The sequence below is a fragment of the Xenopus tropicalis genome, chromosome 2 (assembly GCF_000004195.4).
Source record: "Xenopus tropicalis strain Nigerian chromosome 2, UCB_Xtro_10.0, whole genome shotgun sequence".
NCBI classification, from domain to species: Eukaryota; Metazoa; Chordata; class Amphibia; order Anura; family Pipidae; genus Xenopus; species Xenopus tropicalis.
Window position 1 is genome coordinate 87,859,760 of NC_030678.2, and position 25,713 is coordinate 87,885,472.

The 25,713-nt window shown below is 39.9% G+C and overlaps 1 protein-coding gene and 2 non-coding genes across 6 annotated transcripts in view; all 3 read left to right on the plus strand.

Annotated features, from left to right (window-relative positions):
* Positions 1-14,319, plus strand: part of nfyc (nuclear transcription factor Y subunit gamma) — a 42,044-nt gene extending 27,725 nt beyond the window's left edge. For 3 of the 4 annotated variants that reach the window (XM_012956658.3, XM_012956657.1, XM_018091146.1), the window contains 9 exons: positions 111-221; positions 653-724; positions 6,505-6,618; positions 7,398-7,493; positions 8,976-9,149; positions 9,636-9,794; positions 10,271-10,378; positions 12,053-12,112; positions 13,271-14,319. In XM_012956658.3, coding sequence (XP_012812112.1) covers positions 120-221; positions 653-724; positions 6,505-6,618; positions 7,398-7,493; positions 8,976-9,149; positions 9,636-9,794; positions 10,271-10,378; positions 12,053-12,112; positions 13,271-13,390 — 1,005 coding nt within the window. In that variant the 5' untranslated portion in view covers positions 111-119 and the 3' untranslated portion in view covers positions 13,391-14,319. The remainder of the gene's footprint in view (positions 1-110; positions 222-652; positions 725-6,504; positions 6,619-7,397; positions 7,494-8,975; positions 9,150-9,635; positions 9,795-10,270; positions 10,379-12,052; positions 12,113-13,270) is intronic. The other variant, NM_203874.1, reaches the window with a different exon arrangement.
* Positions 7,733-7,822, plus strand: mir30e (microRNA mir-30e). Its single transcript, NR_049664.1, has one exon. It is a non-coding gene; the product is annotated as a microRNA mir-30e (primary transcript).
* mir30c-1 (microRNA mir-30c-1) lies at positions 8,737-8,825 on the plus strand. Its single transcript, NR_049559.1, has one exon. It is a non-coding gene; the product is annotated as a microRNA mir-30c-1 (primary transcript).
* Positions 14,320-25,713: the final 11,394 nt, after the last annotated feature.

Below are 25,713 nucleotides of genomic sequence, written 5' to 3' on the forward strand. Positions count from 1 at the left end.
TACTAAACAATAAGCCATGGTCTTTAAATATGTGCACCATTTTTTTTGAAAATTACCACAGCTACTGATTTGCATTAATTGATGACATTGATGTGTATGTTCACTTTTAGGCCTGAAACATGTCTGCAGATGGGTCATTCGGACCAAGCAGCAGTGATGCACAGCAAAGCCTTCAGTCTTTCTGGCCAAGGGTTATGGAGGAGATACGCAATTTGACAGTGGTAAGAACCATAAGAAACATTACTAATTGTACAAGTTTCCATAATGGAACAGCACAATGTTTTTTTCATAAAAAAAAAATAGTCTTCCATTATTCTACATTATTATGTCTTTAAAGAGCAAGGAAAGGCTACTACTGTAGCCCTTAACATAGTGTAGAGCCCCCTTGTCCATAGCAAATCGCCAAAATGATTTAATAATGCTGACTTCTCCCAAAAATTGTGATTAACTTCCCCCGCTCGATCGAACAGTCCCCCGCTCGCATTTATGCCGCTCATCCCTAGTATTTGAGATCTAGTTGTCCTTACAAAGGGAATCTTACTCGTACACATTTTGTATATTTTACATTTTGAAATGATTGATCTCCCCTTGCCGAGCGAGTGGTAAAATTATTGTAGTGATGCTTGGATGTCATTTGTTCTTATTCCTACAGAAAGATTTCAGAGTTCAGGACCTCCCTCTGGCTCGCATAAAAAAGATCATGAAACTTGATGAAGATGTGAAGGTAAAATATATGTTGTCAGTGTTTGTGTTGATGGATGAAACATATTTATTGTTCTGCTTTAGGTTTTTGCTGCTATTAACTATTTATAGTTTTGCCCTGTCACATCTAGATCTTTGATCCAAATGATGTATACTTATTTGTACATGTGTTGGAGCTCCACATGTTGATAAGCTTTTTACAGTTCTGGAATCATTCATGTTATTAGGAGTGCTATTCTGAAATTCGCTTGTGCACATATGAAAACATTTTTATTTTCTTTAAGGTTTAAGGCACCTGAAACTGTACCTGCCATTGACTATGCAAACTATCTTAAACTTACTGGGCTTAAAAATACTGTGTTTTTTTTTCAAGCCAGGACCCAAATAATGTTGCATTCAGGTGGTCTGCATTACTGTACCTTGGAGGTGGCAGGGTTACAATTTGGGAGCTTCTTTGCTGGAAATACCCCGTGGCTTTAGCCTGAAATTAATTTTTCAAATACTATTGAGCAGTTCAAAATACTGGGGGTTTTTAAGAATGCAGCATATTAAAGTTTATAGGGACTAGTCACTGATAAGTATGCAAACAGACATAGTGGTTTGAATAAGCACACATTCTCCAGAGTTAAAGCACTGCAACAGAAGGCCCAAAACTGTTATTTATTGCATTTCAGTATAGGCAGTCCACAGTTATTTCCCCAAAGTACTGACTGCCCTGACTTCAGTGGTTTTACACAAGATTCTTCTCTGGACAGTTAACTTGTCCATTCAGTGAAGCAATTTTAAAAAGGGTCAATATACCCCCATGTTCGATATTAATTCAATAAATAATGCTTATGCTGAACATATGCTTTCCTATTTTTTAAATCACAAAATATCTGTGGATTTTGTTATTACTTGAGCTAAACAGGTAAGTTGCAGCTACTCCATGTTAGGTCCTTGCGAGGTAGTTAATTTAGGTACAAGTACGCAACCCCCTTCCTTTCCACTTTGTTGTGACTGCAAAGTGTATATCTGTGCAAAGGAATTCTAATTATCTGCCTTGCAAGGACCAAACATGGGGTAGCTTTGTTTCCTTCTGATACATTGCCTGATATATGGGCTCATTTTAAAAAAGGGAGTATACTGCTCCTTTAAGCAATTATCCCTACTAGATATTTTTCGGGGAGGGGGTACAGTGCCCAGAATGGTTTCCACAGCAGTCATTTGGAATGCAATGAGTTGCACATGACCTTTCCCTGTGAAAAGCTATGTTGATCAAAACAGCCCATGTGCCATAACCTTTAAGAAGTCAGAAGCATTTTCTGCTTGCCTAGTGGGGTCTGTTCTCTGCAAGAAATTTTATATAAGAAAATCACAGTAAGAGAAATTGAAAGTAAGTTTTAATAGTTGTGAACCTCCCTGCATTTGAATATATCAAATGGGACAGTTTATTTTTGATCATGTTAAGTCTTGATGGACTGTAACCCCACCAGCTTCCTGTTAGCCCCTCCCTTTTAGAGACCATGTTTCAGGATTACTGTGCTTAAAGTTGATCCACTCAGAGAGATTTGTCAGAAGAGACGTTATATGCAGTGAAAAAACAATTCCTGCTGTTTTAGAGCGCAGGCCAGAGAAGTTGTAACTTGTATGACTGCTTAAAGGAGAGTTTTACTTTCATGTCAACTTTTACCCTTTGCCCCATGATTAACCTCCTCTAGCAGGGGTGGCTAATCACCTCCAAATGCTTTCCTATCAGCGATAATGTAAATTACCAGTGGGAAAAAATACAAGTCACTTTGGCTTTCTGAAGTTGCCTCGAGGATACTTCATGCCACTTTGAAAAGCCAAAGCAACACATGTTTTCCCATCTGTGATTTACATTATTGCCAGTGGGAAAACATTCAAAGAGTCACCCGCTCTTGAGGAGATTAATCCCAGGGCAAAAAATCTTGTGTGTCAGCGCCCTTATTATTATAATCATTTATATTTATATGGTGCAAGCAAGTTACTCTGCACATTTAACCAATAAAATTTAAAGAATAAAATGGCATCACAGAGCCCTGTTCACAGGAGCTTACATGTAGACTAGTTTTTTTTAAGATAATATTCATTTAATTTAAACTATTTGTTTGCTGGGGGCTCTGTTCCTTGCAAATAGACAGTGGTACTGGAATGCTGGTTACTAACCATGGTGACCAAATAGCCTTTAGGTTAGAAAAAGATAGACAGAATGCTTAAGATGGCCATACACGTGGCGATTTTCGATCTTTCGTGCGCCTATCGGTCACGTGAAAGTTCGTTCCAACCCTCCACTGACGTTCAGGGATGAGTCGTCAGATATGGAGATAGAAACAATAGAATTTCTACTTCCTTCTGCCGATTCAGCCCTGAAGGTAGATTTTGATCAGGCGCCTTCAATGGCGTCCGATCAAAATCTTTTAACCCGTCCGATCGGCGAGTCGACCGATATCCGCAACCTTCTGCGATTTTCGGCCGCCTCGCGGAGTTGCCATACACACACCGAATATCGTACAAAACAAGGTTTTGTACCATATTATCAGTGCATGTATGGCCAGCTTTAGACTGCTTTTAAAGCGGACCTGTCACCTTAAGAAATAATTTCAAATTGTTTTCTGTTGTGTTTGGCAAGCAAAATAAACTTTACTTACACTGTATAAATTATTTTAATTTTATTTTCTTCATCCTTGGAATTCACAGCAATTGCAGCAAGCAGGCAGGGGCCATTTTGTGGACACTGTTATCAAAGCAGGCATTGCATCCTGCCAAAATCTTGTTTCTGTGCCAGTATGGGGGGACCTGATGCCCATGTCCATGCACTGGTTACACAATTACATGGTGAGGAGGGAGGGGGAATGTGTGGAGGGCAGCAACATCTAAGAAGTTCTGAATTTAAAGTGAAAGTAACTGTCTGCCCCACCTCTATGCCTAAGGCATAGAGGCGGGGCAGGCATTATATGATTGACAGCTGGGATTTTAAAATGCTTTTATAATGGGTATGGGTGTGGTAATAAAAAAATTATTTTGGATTTCATGTTTAATTTGAAAAGGACTTTTATTATACAACTTTTTATGTCTGGGTGACAGGTCCACTTTAACTACTTGTTACTGTTAAACAGTAATTTACATTCCCTGAATGTACATTTTGTTGTCATGTACACCATTTCTTTACAGTCCCAAATGTGTTTAACTTTGGACTAAATTTACAGTTTACCACATTTTGCATCATGTTTATTCTGGTCCCATAATTATAAAATTAACGTGGATCTAAAGGCAAAATATCTTGGGTAAAACTCAGCTTTGTGCAGATCCTATTTACATTTAAACATCCACAGTGGTCTCTGTTTCTGTCCACCTATAAGAATAGTGCAGAGATGGGTTTTCTGGGTGCAGTCGAAACCAAGTTCTCTGGCAAGTGGCACAGACATGCCTGCAGTATTCTTATCGGCAGGCGGAAACTAAAGCACACAGAGACGGCTGGCAGCTGTTTAAGTTTTGTGGGGATAAGCCAAAGCGAAAGCCAGGGGATTTGGCTGACCAAATATATTTCACCACTTCGTTCTTGGAAGCGGTACAGAATTTTGAATACATTTATATTGCAAAACAGGACCATATTATATAGAGAACCCAGAGATTATAATTTTTTGCCTTTAGATGCCCTTTAAAATTCTTTCCTAGCCAGTTATGTAAAAGAGCAGCCAGGAGACCAGTATTAGATTTTCCATGGATTCTAGATAGAGTTTTCTGCTGGGCCTTTCAAACATGGCCAAGGTAGTGGTGCACAGGTGGAATTTAAAGGTGTAGTTCACCTTTTAAGCTTCACTTTTAGGATGAAGACACACAGGCCAATTAGTTAACTAGCCCCGTGAGGTACAATTAGAATGCGGAAACTTGTATATTTATTCACAGAGGTTAGTCACCACTACTGGGGTTTTAAAAACCCCAACTAACCACCCTGTCTGTCTTCACCCTTAAAGAGGAAGGTAAGTCATTTTGGCAATTTACTGTCAATAGATTTCTACATTAGTGCCACCTATAACACTATATTTATTTTGCAGAAAGCATTCCCATACCTGAGTAAAGAGCCTTAGAAGTGTGCTCCCTCAGAGATCTCATGACCAGAAATAATGTAACAGGAAGTAGTGTGGAAAAGACAGAACTCTGTCCATTTATTGGCTGATGTGGCCTAGCTTGTATGCGTGCCTTGGTTTGTTTATGTGCACTGTTAATCCTATAATCCCAGGAGGCGGCCCTTAATTCTTAAAATGGTAATTTTTTATTTAGGATCGCCCAATAGCACATACTACTAAAAAGTATATTTTTATGAAAATTGTTTATTTAGATGAAGCAGGGTTTTACATATGAGCTTGTTTATACAATCTATTTTTATAGAGACCTACATTGCTTTGGGTTATGGTTTTCCTTTAAGTACTTACTCCATCAGTACAGTAACAGTTAGTTCCCCTGATACATGTATCATTTTTAACAGTATTGAGCAGTTATATGTTATAAAAGTAAGGGGAAATTATCTTGTGCAGCTGTTAAGTCTGCTACTGCGCACATTATTGGTGCTCACAATTTCTCCATGCAAATTTGAACCTCGGATTTTATAGATTTAGCTGCCATCCCAAGGACGTACACTACGGTACAATGCTGCTGTAAAAAATATACATATTGTGTTCACTCTCGCATTCTAGGATTTGCTTACATGTCTTCAGTTTTTTTACTAGCCTTTACATTTATAGATCATGTTAAACTGGTTTCTTAGGTTACTGGAAACCTACCCCATGCCATTGTTTTATTTCTTATGTGCATTCATTGCTGTGCACATAAGCGACAGTAAAGTAAAGTCTGCTTCGCCAACCTGTCAGTGTTCTGTTTAGGTGAACACAGTTCAGGAATGTAGATCAGGTCAGGTGGCAGATTCAAGTTTCCGATTTGAGTCCTTAAGATCGATTTGGCAATTGATCTGCCCGTGTACTGGGATCCCCAATGGGCCTACCCAGTCGATATCTGGCTGAAAATTGGCCACGTGTCGATTTGATTTTCCTGTTGGATCAGGGACTGCACTGATTTATTGATGTGGTCCTCATTCCAATGGCTCCTGTACCCGTCATTGTAATTAGGTGGGCATATCAGGAGATGATCTGTTCATTTGAATACCTCACCTTAATGTGTATGACCACCTTAAAACTTATCTCACTGTTTGCCACATGAAAACTCTGTTGAAGTCAATGGTAAGTAAGTTTTCTCTCTGAATCTCGCCCATAAGTTTTCATGTGATAAACCATAAAATAATGTTTTCTTGTGGAATTAAATCTGGCCCAATATTTGACAGTTTTGGGGGTTTTTTTCATTCATCATCAGAAGTGAAACTATTACTTTTAATTTTTCTGTAACCCTGTGGAATGCAAATATGCCTTCTGTCTGTGCCTTAAAGGAGAACTAAAGCTTAATAAAAAGTAGGCTAGAAATGTTGTACATTTGGGCTTCTGAACCAGCCCAAGGCAACTAGAGCCATTTATGAGGAAAGAACTGTGAAGACACCCACAGTTGTTCCCAATCATCTTGTTTTGCTGATTCGCTGCTGCTGTCAGTTTAGGGACAGACGCACAATATACTATATACTATATGTAGAATATAAATGTCACAATATAGGGCTGATTAGTAATTCTTTTAAATTGACATTACATGGCAGCTACGAAACCAGTGCATTGATTTAATAATCAGCCCTGTAGCATCAATTTATGACACGATGATTTGCAACAACCCCCATAACTCTGAACTATTTCTCTCTTTTAGATGATCAGTGCTGAAGCCCCAGTTTTGTTTGCCAAAGCTGCACAGATTTTTATAACAGAGTTAACCCTACGTGCCTGGATTCACACAGAGGACAACAAAAGGAGAACTCTTCAGGTAATAAAACACTATTTTTAGTTGTTGCTTAACACCTCTGGTTTATATAGACCTTACTGCAAGGCTTGGCTCCTTATGTACTTTTGCATTTCTAAATTTAAACTTGATAAATATTCTGAATCTGTGCTCAGAGCTATTTTGGGCGTCTCCGACATGTTAACGAATTTGTGAAGAATGTATTAATTTTATTTAGTTTTAAAACAAAACATTATCTATGACTCTCCCCAATGGAATCTTTTGAAGTTACTGCAGCTGAGAGGGTAGTATTCATTGCTTTGCAGCACCACTACTAACCAGTTTTATTAGGTGCCAGATCTTTTTTTATAAACTGCAAGGTTCATGTCAGGCTGTTTCTAGTGATGTAGGCAAAGGTTTGGAATGGGGAAAAAAAATTTATATATAGGCATTTAAAAGTTGGCCTCTGTGGAAGCATTCTTGCTAAATCTTGGCCTCTAGCATAAATCCAGGCTTTTATAGTGTTGTCTTTGATGACTGGTTAACCCCTGTAGCTTCAACTTTGATTCTAAGCTTCTTCACAAGTTGGGTCACTTGTCACAAAAAAAAGCCACTCTTTTGCTGTATTTATAAGGTTTTATTTTCTGCTTTGCAGGCTGCCATATTGTGGTATCTCCCTATGATACTTTATGGCCGTGCAGAATGTTCAAGCCAATCAGATTTTGACTGTAGTCAATCGGTTATTAACATGGCATATGATATATATTTGCAGTTTTACATGTGACCACTATTTTATAACCATTTTATTGTCTGTATCTTTCTAGAGAAATGACATTGCTATGGCAATCACAAAGTTTGATCAGTTTGACTTTCTTATTGACATTGTCCCCAGGGATGAATTAAAACCTCCAAAGCGCCAGGTGAGTGCCCTAAGAATGGATCGTACTGTGTCCTGTGAAAGTTTTGCCTAACTGGCAAACAGAGCTTTATTTCAAAAGACAAACTGTTATTTCTATTTGTAAATTAATAATGATTTAAATAGACCTGTTGTTAATGTTAAAAATAATATTTTAGCCATTGTATGAGACACACAGGTAAGTGTTGTACAGTTGATTCCACACAGTTTCTAAGCCAAGTGAAACACAAAGTGAATGATAATGGGCAGTTACAGCCTCTGTAAACATCCTTGACTGGAAGCTGTGAAATAATGATAGTAGCTTTCAGTCGGATGTTTACAGCTGCTAGCTGCTGCAGTCCTCTTTTACATGGTCCAGTTTCAGGAGTGAGGAGGAGACCGATGACGCCCCTGGACAGTCTATCTACAGGAGTGCATTGTATATCTCAGTTAATGGTTTACCAGCAGCACATTGAATCACTGGGACATCTGCCCGAGAGCTGAGCATTAAAACTGTGTATCCCAATAAGGACCTCTCTTGCTTGCTCAGCAGCTTTACCATGCTGGTATTTAATTCAGTCGACAAGCTCATTTCTGTTAAAAAGATTCTTTAGAGTAGATATATGGCTGTACATGGAAATAATATATACAGATTTAAAACAGGGTGCCCATCAATTTTACTCCCTAATAGTTCCCAGGAATATCAATTTCCTGAGCCATAGATACATTATAAAAGGAAACTTTGGCTAGGAATCAAGGAAAAAAAACAAACATTTAGTAGTTGAGTGGCTCGTATTGCAATCACTAAGTACATATAAGGCTGCAGACTGGGAAAGATTTTGCAGTCTGTTTTACTCTTTAGTCTATATAATTTAGGTAGTTTTTATCAGCAGTAGATGCTAAATATAAATGCTAATACTGGGGCAAGTGTAGGTATTAACTGTATTTTTCAGTTCCTATTGAATTTAACATCAGTGGATTACATTGGTAAGATAATTTTCTTGGAGTCAGACCTAGCCTGATATTTTGTGGTGAGCCAAACTGCTCTTATCCCACTCCTCCAGTAAAAAAAGGATATTATAGATTAGCAAAAAGGAAACAGGGTACAATAGGAGGCTTTATAAGGAAGGTTTGGGTGCCTGCCAGTCACGGATACAGGGCAAGCAGGTAAAGGTTACACAGAGTCTTTGTTTCATCCTTACAAAGAGCATGTTCATATCTAAGAGGGAGAATGAAAATAAACCTGTGCATTGATTCTTTCCAAACGAACCATGCAGCAGTGATTGTAAACATCCTACACTCTCAGCTGTGAACATAAGGTGGCTGGGAGAAGGGTGTTTACTCCCCCTGCCATGGAGTAGTCCTCATATGTTATCTTTTTTCTATTTCTTTTTTTTTTTTTTTTCTTTTAGCAGGTAATGTCTCTTTTTACTGATAGATCGACATGATTATTGAAGATGCATAATTTGTAAAAGCCTTTGTTTAACGTCTGGCTACTTTTTTACAGGAAGAAGTCCGGCAGACTGTGAACTCCACGGAGCCAGTTCAGTACTACTTCACTCTAGCACAGCAGCCAGCTGCTGTACAAGTGCAAGGACAGACAGCTGGTCAGCAAACTACATCGTCCACCACCACCCTCCAGCCCGGTCAGATTATCATAGCTCAGCCACAGCAAGGCCAGGTCAGCTTGCCATGCAAACAGGGTTTAAATAAAAAAAAAAATACTGTCAACGTTTGTCACCAACAAGTAAGGTTCTGGCAAAAGCAAAGTGCAAAATGCTACATAGGACTTTAATAATCTTCTGGCCCAGCATCGGCAGAATACATTTGCAGTTACTGTTTTTACAGTGGTGTGAGTCCAACTATTTCCTAATGTGTCTATTAAGCATTAAGATTCCAGAAGTGCCATGCGGACATTATCACATTGACCGGAGTTCCAAGGGCTAAAAAATTCAAATCCTACAGGGCATAATTAAGTTTGCTGTAAGAGCTTGCTTAGTGCACCAGTATCCTATCACCATATATTACCAGTTGAGGAACTCCTTAATTAGAGACAGGACTCCATTTTATAAGCTCCTGGTCCTCTTTGTTATTCAGAATGGTATGTTGATCATGTTTTTCTTGTTTGTGGGTTTAAACCAAAGTTGCCTTCATGTCTCCTTTGCAGAATGCACCAGTTACCATGCAGGTTGGAGAGGGACAGCAGGTACAGATTGTGCAGGCACAGCCTCAGGGACAAAGTCAGCAAGGGCAGAGTGGAGCTGGGCAGACCATGCAAGTCATGCAACAAATAATCACCAACACAGGAGAGATTCAGCAGATCCCGGTATGTGTCAGCCACTGGGGAGGGTGGGTGCAGCAAGTCATATGGGAGGGAGCAAATAACCTTAAAATTACTTTTATGTGTTTTAGTTTAGCTGCAGTTTTTTTATAGAAATGTATGCATGTCAGTTAGCTTGAAGCTTTTAACTTCATAACAATTTTATACAGCTATCAATCTGATCCCACACCCATGAAATTGGTTGACAGTATATTGTGATTTTCGTATGTAAGTTATTGTAATAGTGTTAATGGTGTGCCAGCACTTAATATGGTTAACAAGCATGCAGTAATACAGTTATAATTGTGATATATACATATGCAAGCAAAAATGAAGATTTATTTTTTTCTAATTATTACGCAGCAAGGTCTATTTACTAACTTTTGCTAAATTGCATTGAGGTTCGCCAATTGGATTCGGCGCATGCCTAAATATTTCTGCTGCAGCACGACAATTAATCAATTGTACTGGTTTCTTCCTAGGTTCAGCTGAATACAGGGCAACTGCAATATATACGACTAGCCCAGCCAGTGTCCGGAACACAAGTTGTTCAGGGACAGATCCAGACCCTAACAGCTAATGCACAGCAGGTACTGCTTCATAAAACAGTACCAGTGATATAACGGATCATTGGTTATCTATGCAAAAAACAGGAAAAACTGCATGTTACGAACCATCACAAAATAGTTGCCTAGACTATAATACCATTCAAGCTTCCATAACAGAGCCTTGTTAATTGTTGTCCCTCGTTTTAGTAAATATTTGTTTACAGCATCTCTTTTACTTGAGAATCTAAGATTTTTGAAGTAGCTTTGTTTTCTAACCGTTTTGTGCAAGACGAAACATGGTTGTTATGGGTGCGCTGATCTATCTTTTTTTGTGACTGTGTCCTCTACATGGATGGGATGGATGTCATTTTCAGCAACCATAATTGGCAATAACAACACATCAGTTCAAATTTCTGCCCTTTTTAAGAAACAATATTTTAGTAAAAACCATACCCTTGATTGGAACATTTTTTACCAAGTTCCAGACTGTCTCACACAAGCCTAATATCACCATGCGCAATGCCAAAACATCAGCTAGAGTGGTGTGTAGGTTGCCATCTTTGCACTCGCCAGCAAAATAAGCATATTCTCTAAAGAGAATCACTGCGCTTAACCTTTTGGCCGATGGACTTGTCTATGGTTGGTAGATACCAAAAAAATTCTACCTGCCTGAATGCAAATTGTATTTGCTGGACGGATATATGTGTGAATCTGTAGTAATGGATTGGGCTAGGTATCCAGTGAACGCATACCTTAAGGGTGAAGACACATGGAGCTACTTGTCACGGCTACAGGAACAGACAATGCTGATCATCTACTGATAATTCTCTCTGTGTGTTTTAGCAGAGGTAGAGTTTAGTAGCCATGACGAGTAGCTGCTACTAAGTAACTTTGTGTGTCTTAACCCTAAAGGGCATTAGGGCCCAGCCTCACTAATGCTCTCGAGACTGAGTAAAAGCAAATCTCATGAACAATATTTAACATCTAGTGAAAAGCCTTTCCAGAAAAATCTAGGCTATTATAGCTCCAAAGGGATGCCACCTTCATATTAATACCCTTGGTTTCTGAATGAGATGTTGAGCAGACTAGTACTTACATAGTTAAGTGACCTTAACGTCTAACGCTGTGAATTCTTTAGTGCACATTTATTCACTCAAATGGTGCCTGCAGCATATTTCCAACCATTAGACTAAAACTGACCTTTCCTTCCTGGTTCTTGATAATGAATTCTGCCTTTATGGCTTGACCTATGAATTGCTGAATCTACAGTTTTAAAAATATAAAACATATATTGGGACATTTCCCAAACATGCTTTACCCCATGAGCCACCCAAGCATAATGTTTGTCTATATTAAGGGTGAAGACACACAGAGCTACTAGTAGCAGCTACTTGTCATGGCTGCAAAAATAGACAACGCTGATCATTTACTGATAATTGTCTCTACATGTGTTCTAGCAAAGGCAGTTCTCAGTATTGTCTATGGCCGGGTATTTTCTGGCATTAAGTATACGTGACAAGTAGCTGCTACTAAGTAGCTCTGTGTCTTCACCCTATCAAAGTCCATCTTGTTTAGCCAATTTAGCAGGATGTGGGTGCAGGTATAAAGTACTCCTCTTCTAAATATCAAATGACTCTGTTTATTTGTCAGATTTATTATAGCTGTGAATTTAGTGTATTTTTTTGCAGTAGCTAAATTGCCTCTTTTTCCTCTCAGATTGCACAAGCAGATGTCCAGCAGGGACAGCAGCAGTTCAGCCAGTTTACCGATGGCCAGGTAAGACAAAGTAATCTGTCTGTAGAACAAAAATATACTGTATAGGGGTTTTTTTCTGCCACTCCCCTTCTAACTATTAAAAATGTCAGTAACATACTATAATATGGGTCAACCTGGAGTGAGCTTTTTAAAGGTTGAACCCCAAATTTTAACCGCTTCTCTGAATCCTCTTCAAGGGGCCGTTCACCTTTAAGATAACTTTTAGTATGTTCTAGTATGACCACTTCTAATAAATAAATAAATATATATTGTGTGTGTGTGTGTGTGTGTGTAAAAATGAAGACCAGTTACAAATTGTCTTAGAATATTACTTTCTACGTCATACTAAAAGTTAATTCAAAGGTGAACAACCCCTTAAAGGGTAACGTGACTTTTGTAAATATGGTTGACTGTACCTTGTACTTGATCCCAACTAAGATATAATTAACCCTTACTGGAGGCAATACAATCCTATTGGGTTTAATTACTGTTTAAATATTTTTTTTTTAGTAGACTTAAGTTATGAGATCCAAATTACGGAAAGACCCATACCTATACACTCTTACTAGGGCTATAACCTGATGCAGACTGGATCCTAGTGATTGAGGGCTTATGAGAGAATGTGCCATTTCTCTCCTCCCTACTCCACCATGATTAACATAACCAGGATTTGTAGCCAGGGTGTGCAGTGCCACTCTTTCTTCTTTCCATCACGGCTTCATGCTTATACTAATTCATTATTGTTTAGCCAGCGCCTAATAATGCCAGGTACAGGTCTGCACATTGTGCAGTTGCCTGATCTTGGTATGTAGAGCTATGAGACATATTTGCACATGTAGTGATTCCCAAATGACCTGAAAAAGTCAAGTGGCAGTGTGATCTATTATAGGAAGCGGTTAAATGTGACCCCTTTTTTTTTTTTTCTAAAATTCCCTCGTGTTGCTATTCCTTTAAATCAATGAACCCTTTTTTAATTTGTTTTTAATTTCATTAATGTTGTAGTGATTTCTTTGTAACCTAAATGCCTTCAGTCTCTGTCACTTTATTTGGCACCCTGACCACTGCTTGCCTGAGTGCACTATTATAGAATATGACTGAAAATCCTTATTAAAAATACTAGAATTATTTTTGGAACCTTACTTTGGGTTCTCGCAATAAAATTTCCCGTTTTGTTTGCAGCAATTGTACCAGATTCAGCAAGTCACCATGCCAGCTGGGCAAGACATCGCACAGCCACTGTTCATCCAGTCCAGCGGGCAGGCATCTGATGGACAAACTACTCAGGTCACAGGGGACTGAGCAGGCAAAGCTTGAGGAAGGAACTGGAAAAGGAACGCAGACACATGTACACATATATACACGTACTCAGACGTGCCGACAAATGCACACACTCGTGTGGTATAGGCTCTACTGGCACTCAAAGGGATAAAGGGAAATTGTTTGCAGTTCATGACTAGTGCCAGCCTTCAGGATAGCTGGGGCCCGAATTGGTTCTGTTGTGCATCTTGCCCTGTGAGGGGACCATTCTACGGAGGGGGTTTGTTGTGAATACGCTGACAAAACAGAAGCACGAGAAACACCTGGATGAGAGATCCCTACAGTGTATTTCCCATGATCACATCCAGTTGCACTAATTATACTTGTGATGCAGATTTGGATTTTCCATTTATTTAAAAGCATAGTACCCTTTTAAATGTAATAATAAATGAGGCCATGAACCATGAGTTTCAATGTTAGATGAGCCACAGACAATTTGTAGAGAAACACCAGATAACCCGTTTCAGTTGGGATCCGCAGGGCACCCTTCTTTGCAAAGCAACGCTGTCAATTCTTTTTGCCGTTTCCTTTTCCGGATGAAGCAGTAACAAAGCATTTCCTGCCGCTCTTGTTCATGATCTGATTAAATGAGCCTTCCTCCCACACCTGCCACTGACAGCGCTGTGTTAGCCGGAACGCACGTTCCGCCAGTATAAAGCCTTGCCATTACATTTGGACTGGATACGTATCTATTGAGGAAGTAATGTATGGTGTGTATGGGGGGTGGGGTCAGTTTTTATTATTAATACTAATTTCTTTGTCTTTTTAATGTATTGCTGTAGTCTGCTTTGTGTACACAGAACAATTCTGCACAGACAGCAATAAACTTTTTAGATACAGGCTGTTTTTCTTTTCCCCTTTGCATTCCACTGGCTGCTCACAGGAAGAAAATAAAATATTCCCAAACATTACATTTGGCTCAGTATTTTACTCCTTACAAACAATGGGACACAGGCTAGATGGTGTCACATGGCTTCAAATCAAAAAGGGTTGGTTGATTGTAGAAAACGTTAAAAGGGCCAGTAACTCTACACTGTAGAGCTGCTGAAATGTAAACTAAAAAAACTACAAATAATAAAACATGAAGACCAATTACAAATTGTCTCAATATAACGCTCTACATCAGTGCTGTCCAACTTCTGTGGTACCGAGGGCCAGAATTTTTCCAGCCTCTGTGGTGGAGGGCCGATAATGGAAGCTAGTTTTGACCACTCCCCTTTTTAAAACCACACCCACTTAAACCACACCCATGGTATCGCATGACCATAGCCATATTAATGGTAGTAGTACAGCAAAAACCTGCCATACTCTGCCTTCCCTACCCTGCCTGTGTGTGCCATACTCTGCCTTCCCTACCCTGCCTGTGTGTGCCATACTCTGCCTGCCCTACCCTGCCTGTGTGTGCCATACTCTGCCTGCCCTACCCTGCCTGTGTGTATGGCACACACAGGCAGCCTACAGTGACACAATGCTGGCACTGCTCCTACAGTCTGCACAATAACTATATATTAAAAAACTTTTTAATTGCAGTACCACCACAGTATATGTTCTTTTTATAGTGTGCAGGGTTTATTTGTGGGTTTCAGACACCTGGTCCGAGGTGTGAACAGGGGAACAATGTGGGTGATTACAGCCTGAGCCTGAGGTGTGAACACTGCAGGGGGTGAACAATGCAGAAACTAAAAGGTGTGAACAACACAGGGGATTATATTTTGAAACAATACAGGGGGTTTACAGCCTGAATCTGAGGTGTGAACCATGCAGGGGGCCAGTACTGGTACCATTTAAAGCTTACACAAAGGTAAGCCATCAAAGCAGCCAGATAGGTGGGGGGGGCCACACAGAGGGGGGTCACGGCCGCCAGTTGGACAGCACTGCTCTACATCATACTAAAAGGTTACTCAAAGTGAACAACCCCTTACGGGTTTAATATGCTGAATAGGAAACTTCCTGTATATGGATGTTTGTATGTATTTTGTGTAGAAACTGCCATACTGAATTCTCCGCCAGGATAAAATGAAAAGCTGTATCATAAAGTGAAAACCCTGTTTCTTCTGCCACTTGCCCCTGACTGTAGCAGTGGAAAGCTCCTTCTCACTAGAATTTATAAATTGCATCCATGTCATTAGCTGCAGTACAAATCCTATTTGTTTCTCAACCCCAAAATTACTAGGCATTGCACACTGAGAATCTGGGTGAATGGTTACAGTGGTTTTCTTATTCTTGATCTCCTTGGGAGACTGCGGCTGTGTCTAGCTTGAAATAACTTTCTTATGTCTCTGTAGGAAAAAAGTGTAATTTGTGTAGTTGTAGCCAGGTACAAGTAGCTAATGCTATTCTAATAATCTGCTATTATCTAAGGTGGGTATACACTATACAAATGGATAGGCTGAATATATGGATACTGGTGATGTGCGGGCCGGCCCTATATCAGCAGGAGTAGCGGTCTGGTGCAAACCTTGGCACATCATTACCTTACACTGCCGGCTTACGCTTCTGGCTTCCAAATTTATACTCGAGCCCGCTCCACCCTGCCCCCTTTGCAGTATCATTGGCGGAGCGGGCACAGATCTATAAATTGAGGGGAGAGACTGAGTTAGGTAGGGTTTGGGCTGGAGCCATACAGTGGAGGTGACAAGGATTTGCTGCTTCTTTTACCTTCCTAATGTGCCGATGTATGATACACTGCTAGGTACTGTATTTCGGCAGATAAGCTTTTCAAATAGGACAATCCACAAACCGATCATGGGATAATATGAAATCGGTACATGTATGGCCAGCCTTAGGCCTTTGTCCCTAAGAAACTGGACCATACACAAGCTGATAAAAGCCGCCAACTTGGCCCCAGAAGTCAGCAGCTTATCAATGGGTGGGCTCGCTTGACCATTATCTTGCCAAATATCAGATGGAAGAGAGGCCCATTGATGCAGACCTAGTCCAATGTGTCTGTAGGCACCAATCTATTATTTGATGATTGGCCCCTGATCAGGCCAATTCTGCTTTGGCAACCAAAGTATGGCCAGGTTAACAGTTATATAGAATGTGTCTGTCACTGGATAAAGTGGCAAGTCAGAGGAAAACTGATGGTAGCAAACCTCCCCTGGGTAACTAAGTGTGTGCCTCCTTGGGTACTAAAAGAAATTCTTCTTACTTGCTGTTAACTCCTTTAACGTCAGCCCCAGAGGCAACACAAGTTGCCCAACCCCTCTTTCCAGTCCTTTCCCTCCTCTCATTGAATTTCCATCTTTAGTGCTGTTCTTTAAAACAATGTGGAGGAAAAGGAGGCTTCCCTGTTCTGGGGCTATTTTGATTATTGCCTCTAGCTGTGGGAGAATGGTGTATCTCTGTGCCTTTGCTTAGTTTCGACATAGGGAAAGAATTAATGGTATGTGTATACATTCTGTCTTTTCTAGTAAAACACAAAATCGGCCTTGTCAGCTGATACGTGAATTCACTGGCCTAGATCATCTTGCTTGTGTTCCAAATGCACACGTACACTTGTTTTACAACCTCATCTTCATTGTCTGTTCCTTCTCAGGTCTGTAATCAACTATGTGTCTGCTTACAAACAGTGTGATACAAGTCTTTTTTTCTGTTCTACTTGAGTGTGCGGGTTTCCCTGTTTGGCACTGTTTATTTAAATGGGGCTTCTAAAAAAAGCTGCTCTCTCATCACACATCCAAGGTTTTTGATAAAGCCGCCCTTCAGTGACAAACTAGAAGTTTCACTGGACCCCACAGCAAAATCAAAAAAGGTCCCACTAAACATTGGGAATTAGTTTTTCCCCTAAATTAATAATGCATATTGGTTAATGCCCCACTGGTACCTCTTTGCCACCTGGGCCCCCCAATCTGCTCTCTCTCTAGTTACACCCCTGAGGTCTCCTAAACCTATTTGTAAATCTACAAATATGAGGTCATTTACCAGTTTCAATAAGCTAAAGGCCTTGATCTTTATTTTACTCACAAAAATAAAGTGGAACCAAAGGAAAATATTAAAAGTACTATCTTTAGGATTGGACTCAGGGCTAGTTTCTGTGAGCCACTTTATTAACTGCAAAATTATTAGTTCCCAAGGCAGAAATTATTTTTTACTATCCACTTATTGACCCCCCAGCCTCCAGGCATAAGAATGTTTACCCCTCTTTTATAAAGGGTTTCCCCTACAACACTTCCTTCTATAGGAGGCAATCCTACTCATGGCCATGCACTAGATATGGAAACCAGCCTGCCTATAGGATCTATTGACTAACCCCCTGAATGTGGCATATTGCATAATTTGCCCACTACATAGGTGGAAAGCAAGCCTAGACTGGCAATCTAGCAAATGCCAGGGGAACACTAAATATGCCATAGACAGTCACTATTTAGTGGGCTTGTGGGGGCTGTCTGGGCCTCTGTGTACTTGAAATACCAGGGTTTATTTTCAATCCCAGACCTGCTGGAAAGCAGGTCCAAGGGTTTTAAATATACATTGAAGTTTTTTTTCAGGGGGCAAATTATTTCCTTGTTTGTGTAGGCTTAAGTGCCCTACATTTGGAATTCAGGCTTGTTTATTGGTTGTTTCATTGGTTCAGTAAACTCACACATTATAAATATATCCCAAAAAGACACAGATATGCAGGTTTCATTTATGTGTGTTTCTTCCCTGACCTTCCTACCAAATTTTAGAAATTATATAAACAACAATTCACCCATCATAAATGTACAAAGGTCTTTGAATGTGAATCTCTCGCAATATTGATATATACAGGCATACACACTGCTATACTGGTATAATGAGTTCAGCAAATAATATACAAAAATAATGAAATACCATATATAAAAAAAATGTAGCCGATGCTTAGATTTTTGGTTTTCTTCCAGGTGTGTCCACAAGAGGGCGTCCCATAACTAGTCTATCAGTTTCTATTAGTTTTCCTATTTGACATTCAAAATGTATTGTTTTAGCTTAATCTGCACAAATGTGTGGCTCAGCAGAACGGATGAAACTAGCAGAACATGTACTCCCAATGAAAGGAACAGGGCTGTAATGTCAGGTTATTAAAAGGTACATAGGCATCTTCCCAGCGCTGTCCCCATATTCATTAAATGCAATCTTTGTGTCTAAAGTAAAATTGCGGACAGGTCGGCATTGCTACAGAAGGTTATTTAAGCTTATTCGCTGAGTGTCAGCTCTCTCTCTGGCACAACTGCAGCGTGTGAAAAGCTAAGTGGCTTGCTGGATACAGTCTTTTATCTCTTACACAGGGAATTTCCTGTGCCCTTTATATAGCTATGTATTTACAGAGCATTCTGGCTGGTTGGTCAGGCTCAGGGTCCCACACATTACCAGCCAAGGGTGCTGACTGCACAAGACTATACTCCAGGGGTAATAATGTGGATTAGAGGCGCATTAACTGTAAAACCAATGTTGGCTGAAACACTTTACATATCCTCCTTAGAATGCCAATTATTCTGCTGCATTTAGAAGAAAAGTAAAATAGGAATTAGAGCTGCCATGTGAATGTCCTGCTGTGGTTCTTAGTGTTCTTTGCTCCTTATCGGTGGGTTAATGTTAGCAGTGCATGTGAAAAAGCTCTAATAAATGTAAATTTCCGGGGTGCACTGAGTTAGATTTTATAGAATGTGTCCTTTATTTGTTCATGTTGCCCCCTGAAATCTACATTAGTATCTCTAGCATCAAAAGCCCCTCAGGATCAGAAATACCCACTGGGATTAGTCATGGGACAAAAAAACATTGCTGGTAACTTTAAAGGGCCAGTATACCCCAGGGCTGGAACTTAGGGAAGGCAGAAGAAGCACGTACCTAGGGTGCAATGATTTGGGGGCGCCAGTCATGTACCTCTTTCACTTACCGCTAGTCTGGGCCCTTGCCTAGGGCGCACAGCCAGCTGGCCCAGCGCTGATACCTGTATATCCCCTAGTTCAATTTGAGCTAAATGCATAGGACTTTTGCCTATTCTTGAATCATGGAAGTCTGTAGGGCTCATTTACATCCACAGACACAGTGGGCAACCTGCAGTTTGTAATGAAGTGCATGCTTAATTGTGTCAGTTTTGACGCCCTGGACACAGTTGCACTGGACGCAGCACAGTTTAGTTAGACACATTGCAACTGCGTCTGATTCAATGCCCAGTGTGGACCCACAATGAAATAAATTTTTGGGGAAAATGGTGATTGTGTCTGACATTGCAGTTTTCTCACTACGTTTTGGATAAGAGAATGCATCCGTTTTTTGTTATTTCTTGAGCTTTTTGAACTGGAATTTAATTCCTCAAGAGTGTGATTATTCTATGTGCATTAAAGATGCTGTTCCCCCTTGAGAGTCCAAATGAGTTATGGATGTGGAAGGGGAGTTGTAGCAAAGGTGCTACATCCTCAACAGCCTCCAGAAACCCCCTTAATAAAAATAGTAGGTGCTGAGCTATTATGGGCAAAGGACCAAGACCGTAAACAAGGGATTTCTCTGCCTCTTTCAATTTCCCCTATAGAAATAACCATTATACTGGTGCCTCTGAGAAAATGATCTTTCCTGAATAGAAAGAATAGAATAAAAAAGCGTATTATTATATACAAAGCACAGGGAGAGGAAGGTAAGAGTTAATTCTGAGCCTTGATTAGCCTCAGGCTAATCCTAAGCACTTTTCTCCCACCTTGTGACTGTTGGAATGCATGTGTCCTATACTTTATTGATTGTGGCAGTAGTGCCACCTTCACAAAACAGAACTGCAATTCAGGCACACTCAGATTTAAAGGTACAGTCTAAAGCACAGTGTCTGAAATATGGTTGGCTCCATTGTTTATAGAGAGCATGTTACTTATCAAATACAAAGGCTGCTGTGAAGCTCACTGGCATACATACAGGCTGGGTTTTAGCTTCTACAGTCAAACCATGACTTTACATTCCCTTCATTTATGTGGAGTTTACCAGATAAAACACAGATAATGGTCAAGGCCAGCTACAGGGCTGCACTAGTTGCATGGAATTTAAGTGCAATCAGTGAAACCCAGAATCATGTAGTTGAGCTACTTCTAATAGCGTTAGGCTAATGTCACATGGAGCATATTCTCGGCAAGCTGAAAAATCCTCCTACCTGTGCCTGCACCCAAAAGCACTGAACAGGCACATGTAGCCAAAAAATGTGAGACTTTGCATTCTGAGAAGATATTGGCTACATGTGCCTGCTTTTGAATGCAAGTAGGAGGTTTTCACAGTAGCGGCGCATATTCTCTGCGTTTTTCATCTTACCGAGAATATGCTCTATATAACATTAGTTTTGGAAGTGTCTCTGAGTTTCCAAATGATCCAATTAACATCCTTTAATGGTGGGAAAAACAAGATGTTGAAATAGACAAAACATTGACACTTTAATAGCAATTCTGCCTTGCAGCGCTGGGGTCCTGAGTTCCATCCCAGCCAGTGTACTATCTGCAAGGATTTTGTATGATATCCCAGTGTCTGTGTGGGTTTCCTCTAGGTACTCTGGATTCCTCCCATGCTCCATATATATACAGAAAGGTTAACTGACTTCTGACTAAAATGTCCATAGTGTGTGTGAATGTGATCCTTAGATTGTAATCTCCTCTGGGGCAGGGACTAATGGATAATCTCTGTAAGTGCTGAGGAAATGTGTCGGCACTATATAAGTAAAAGAAAATAAATAAATAATATTCTATCATAAAAATGTACTTGCTAAAGGCAGGAAACAATTGCGCTCTCTACACTTGCAGAGCCGAGTTTCCATTTTAAAAACCGGAAATTCGGCTCTTAAAGTTACCAGGAGCGGGTTTTTGCTGCCGCTGGTAACATTGGGGGCGCTGTCACCTGAGGCGAGTTTCTCAACTTGCCTCATGGTAGTAGTGCCCCTGGCAAAAGGCTATGAACAACAGCAGTTGAGCTACGTTATTTAATAATCTCCATGCCAAAAACCTCTGCCTGAACTTGTCTCACTGGGAATGCCAAGGTAGAGGTTAGTTAGTCGGGCATTAATTAACACATGCACCTCTGTTAAACCCCAACAGGACAATTTGCCAGCTAAAACTGGTTGAGATCGTGTAGAAGTCAATGGCAGATGTCCTTTTCCTTTCCTGGAAGATTCTTCTTTTGTTTTGAAACTTTAGTGGTTTCGGATTTTTGATGTTGTTTTTTTGTGCGACAATTTGAATTTGTTTCACGCAAAAAGTCGAAAAGTTTCTTTTCAGTAGTTGCTGTCTGAAACTCCAAACTGAATAGATGCTGAAAAAAAAAGCTAAATAATTAATGTCATTTACAAATTTCCTATTTAATACAACCTGTTAATTTACTGGTAAAGCACCGTTTTCATTTGCTCTGTTTGAACTCTTTAATTCTATAATGGATTTTCTTTGTATACAGAAACTGATACCACATTCTAGAAAGGGTTAATGAAGACAATTTCTATTTTCTATAAATGTGTTATAAATATTTTAACCCAAAAGTTGCTCTAGCACAACTCATAGCACACTCGAAGAGTTATTCCATTCTGGGGGCTGCATTCTAATAACATCAAGAATCAAGCTCACTGGTAGGATAATGCATTGTTTATACACGAGTTAGTATTTAATTCAATACAGACAATTTTTTAATTCAGTATTGAATGCAAATGAAAGAGCTGGGATTAATAATTCCCTATGGTACTGTAAGTGAGTAGTGTATGCCCCAGTATCTGTCATTGCCCGGATGTGAGCTCAGAAACTGAATTGTGATGGCCCTTCCGCAAATGGTATTAATGTCATTCATTGTCTATGGAGCTGCTCATACTTCAGTTACTTTAGCAGCGGTGAAAAGGCTGGTTGATTTTTAAAAAATTCCTGGGTGTCCCTTGGGTTGGAGTAGCCAACAAACTTTAAAGCATTAATCAAATTATGAGTTTCTTCCTTTCCTGCAGCCAGTTTACTATCCATTTGCAGAATTGCTGCTCTAGACAGTTATTCTTTGTTTCATGCAAAGGTCTCCTTTGGGGATCACTATGGAGCAACTTAGCCAATCAGCTGCATTGCTTTGATCCAACTTCCTACTTACTTCCCCACAGAAACTTAGTACATTAGTTGGATATAACGGATATTTCATGAAGCCATGCTGACTGTTGGTAACTACTTTATTGATTATGTTTTACTCTTGAATGCAATCTCTTAATATTCCTGCAAAAGGCTTCCTCACAACAAATGTCAGATTTACTGGTAGATTATATTTCAGCTGGGGACATGATTCCTTTGCATCTACTCTCCAGCATACTGTTTGGTTCCAAACCTGAATAAATTTATAAAAATAAGAATTTGCGGCCAACCACAGCATGAAGTTAACTTCTAAAGGTTATCAGGACCAGTTAATCAGATCTATATTAAACCAGGATGACCCTGTTTTTGCAGTCAAATAACACTAATCAACTATATTAATGGGGAAAGTTCTGCCAATAAAGTCAGAGTCAGAAATAAGCAGAGAATAGTATAATTTTGCCTCTTTATAGGTCCCTGGTAAGGCCTCACCTTGAGTATGCAGTGCAGTTTTGGGCTCCAGTCCTTAAGAAGGATATTAATGAGCTGGAGAGAGTGCAGAGATGTGCAACTAAACTGGTAAAGGGGATGGAAGATTTAAACTATGGGGTTAGACTGTCGAGGTTGGGGTTGTTTTCTCTGGAAAAGAGGCGCTTGTGAGGGGACATGATTACTCTGTACTTTATTTATCAATGACCTTAAGAGTGGTTTGGATCTCTACTTGAACAAGCATACTATCAAAGGCTATTGTAATCTAAATAAAGCTAGGCCATATTTATTACAGTGTGTAAGCCGTGATGTTGCCCACAGCAACCAATCAACAATTAGAATTTAACAGTTACATACAAGTTAGGAAACGAAATCAAAGATCTGATTGACTGTTATTGGCAAGACCACCAGTGATGTTGGCTTATGCACTATAATAAATATGCCCCTTAGTGTAGGTCTGTGTATATAATTGTATATCTGTTAGTGTCAGGGGCGTTGCTGCCATGAGGAGAGTTGAAACTCGCAAAAGCCTCTTCTGGTAACTTTAAGAGCTGAAATTTAGATTTTTAAATCAGAATCAGAGAATGCTATTGTACTCTCTGCAAGAGTAATGTGCCCCCCTGACGCTTGGTAAGGTAAGAATGGGGTGCGAGGGGGTGGGGGATGAATCTAAATGGTCGACTCTGAATAGCATCCGAAAGGCCATCCCATTAGGGTGGCTAGGAATGCCCCTGGTTAGTGTAGGTAATAGTAGTGTATATAAACTACAGTTATATCTGTAGTGCAATAGTGAACTTCAATGACTATTGTCTTTTTTAAAGGAGAAGGAAAGGCTAATCAAGAGTTAATCTCAAGCTGCAGGCATACCTTCAGTTGTCTCAATAGTGCCCTTAAGTCTCCCCATATTTCACCTGTTCAGATGATCAGAAGCCAAACAGGAAGAAAAAACGCTGAGCTGTGTAAAGAAAGTTCCCATAATGCCTCGCTCCTGCACCTAGACCCAGGCCAGTGTACATGCTCAGTTTGTAAAACTACGAGGAAGCTTCCTGCTGATTGGCTCAGATCCACATTCCTAAGGAGGGGGAGAGAGTTCTTAGCATTCTTGAGGGAGGGGGGAGCAGGAGAGGGAGAGAGGAGAGCCCTGCGTGTCTCTGGCACAGTAAAACAGACACAACAAATCTTTTGATAGAGAAGTCAGTGCAGTGTTTCTGTGAGTGCTTATGGCTGTATTTACATAGACCTTTCTGATAAAGCTTACTTAGTTTTTACCCTTGTTTCTCCTTTAAAGTGCCCTTTAAGATCCATTAATATATATGTTAAGGGTAAGTGCAAAATATGAGTTTTTATTTTTAGCATTATGTGGTCAAACCATCTTTGTGCCCCTCCCACCCAAATTTATCACCTGCAGTGGTAATCAGTCTTTTTTTTTGTTACTTCACAATGCTGTTAAAAGATATGGTAAGAGGTTACAGGATGAATACATTGATGGCTGTCAGTGACACAAGTGTATGAAGGCAATACTGATTTGCTCCTAATTCTTAGTTGCACGTACAGACATATAAAGAAGCCTTTAGAAAGTCTGAGTGTTTGCAGTCTGCACATATCAAACCTTTACTAAAAACACTAGTTTTTAGGGTCCATAAAAGATAGAGCCCCCTCCAGCTGAACCACCTGGAGCTCCCCTAATGGCTGCCCTGCTCACAAGCAGAAATCACATCTAGTGAATAACACACAGGGAAGAGTGGAGATGGAGAGCATGACATGCAGAATATTTATTACAAATGGAAGCAGCAGCACAACACCCACACTAAATACGATTACTGCAAGTTTTATTCAAAACAGCATCTGTAACAATGAATGTCCCTTGCAGATACAATCCAGACTTCATTTTGTCCTTGCCGAGAAAGGGCATATTCATCCATAGACTCTTCCTTTTTACAGGCACAATATCATATTTAAAGGGAACAGGTCTTATTTACAAATAGGTTTTATATAGTTTTGAGCTAATGGATGGTCTACTACTCGACCTCCAAAACCTACTGCAAACAACTCTGTTACATAAGCCACCATACCCCCCAATCCACCAATTTTCACTGACTGCAGCTGCTAATCTTTAGTGCTTTAGTATTCCTTATAATATCTCTAAACACTTAAAATAATGATTTTGGCTACTGATCTCTACTGAGATCTTTAAGGGCTTGTGACTCCGCGATATTCGCTCCGGGACCAAGTTCTATATGTCCGCATTCTAAGGAGGAATATATTGAATTACTCATGTATCTGTCCCCCTCGCTTTTTGTTTATTTTTTTCTATCTTGTGTTCTTTTATGTATCCTGGTTACGGATTTGCTCACCCCTTCTCCTCCTGCACTTTAGATACTTACATGAGCCGCATACAAGATGGAGCGTTCACCTCTACTTACCTGTATCAACTACTTTATGTGTTGGTATTATTACGTGTAGCTTCTACATGTTGCATCCAGTAAGTTTAACTTTTAGAGTTTTTTTTTTTTGGTTGGGTTCATACTAATCTTTTATTGCCAGATGACTCTTGTTTACATGTTTCATTTGATACAGTTTATATTGACACACTTGCACTTTTGTTACCTTTATTTCAATTCTTTTTATCTTTATTCCATTTCGCTGCACAGGGGTATGATGGGTGTGTATATAGGGGTTGATTATGTCACTTATCGTTCACTGTTGTATCTGAGGCTATGTCACGCTAGCTTCATTTTCCTGCTGTATATAAGGGTTAATGCACTTTGTGTTTGCAATTTTGAGAAAGGCTGGGGCTAGGCT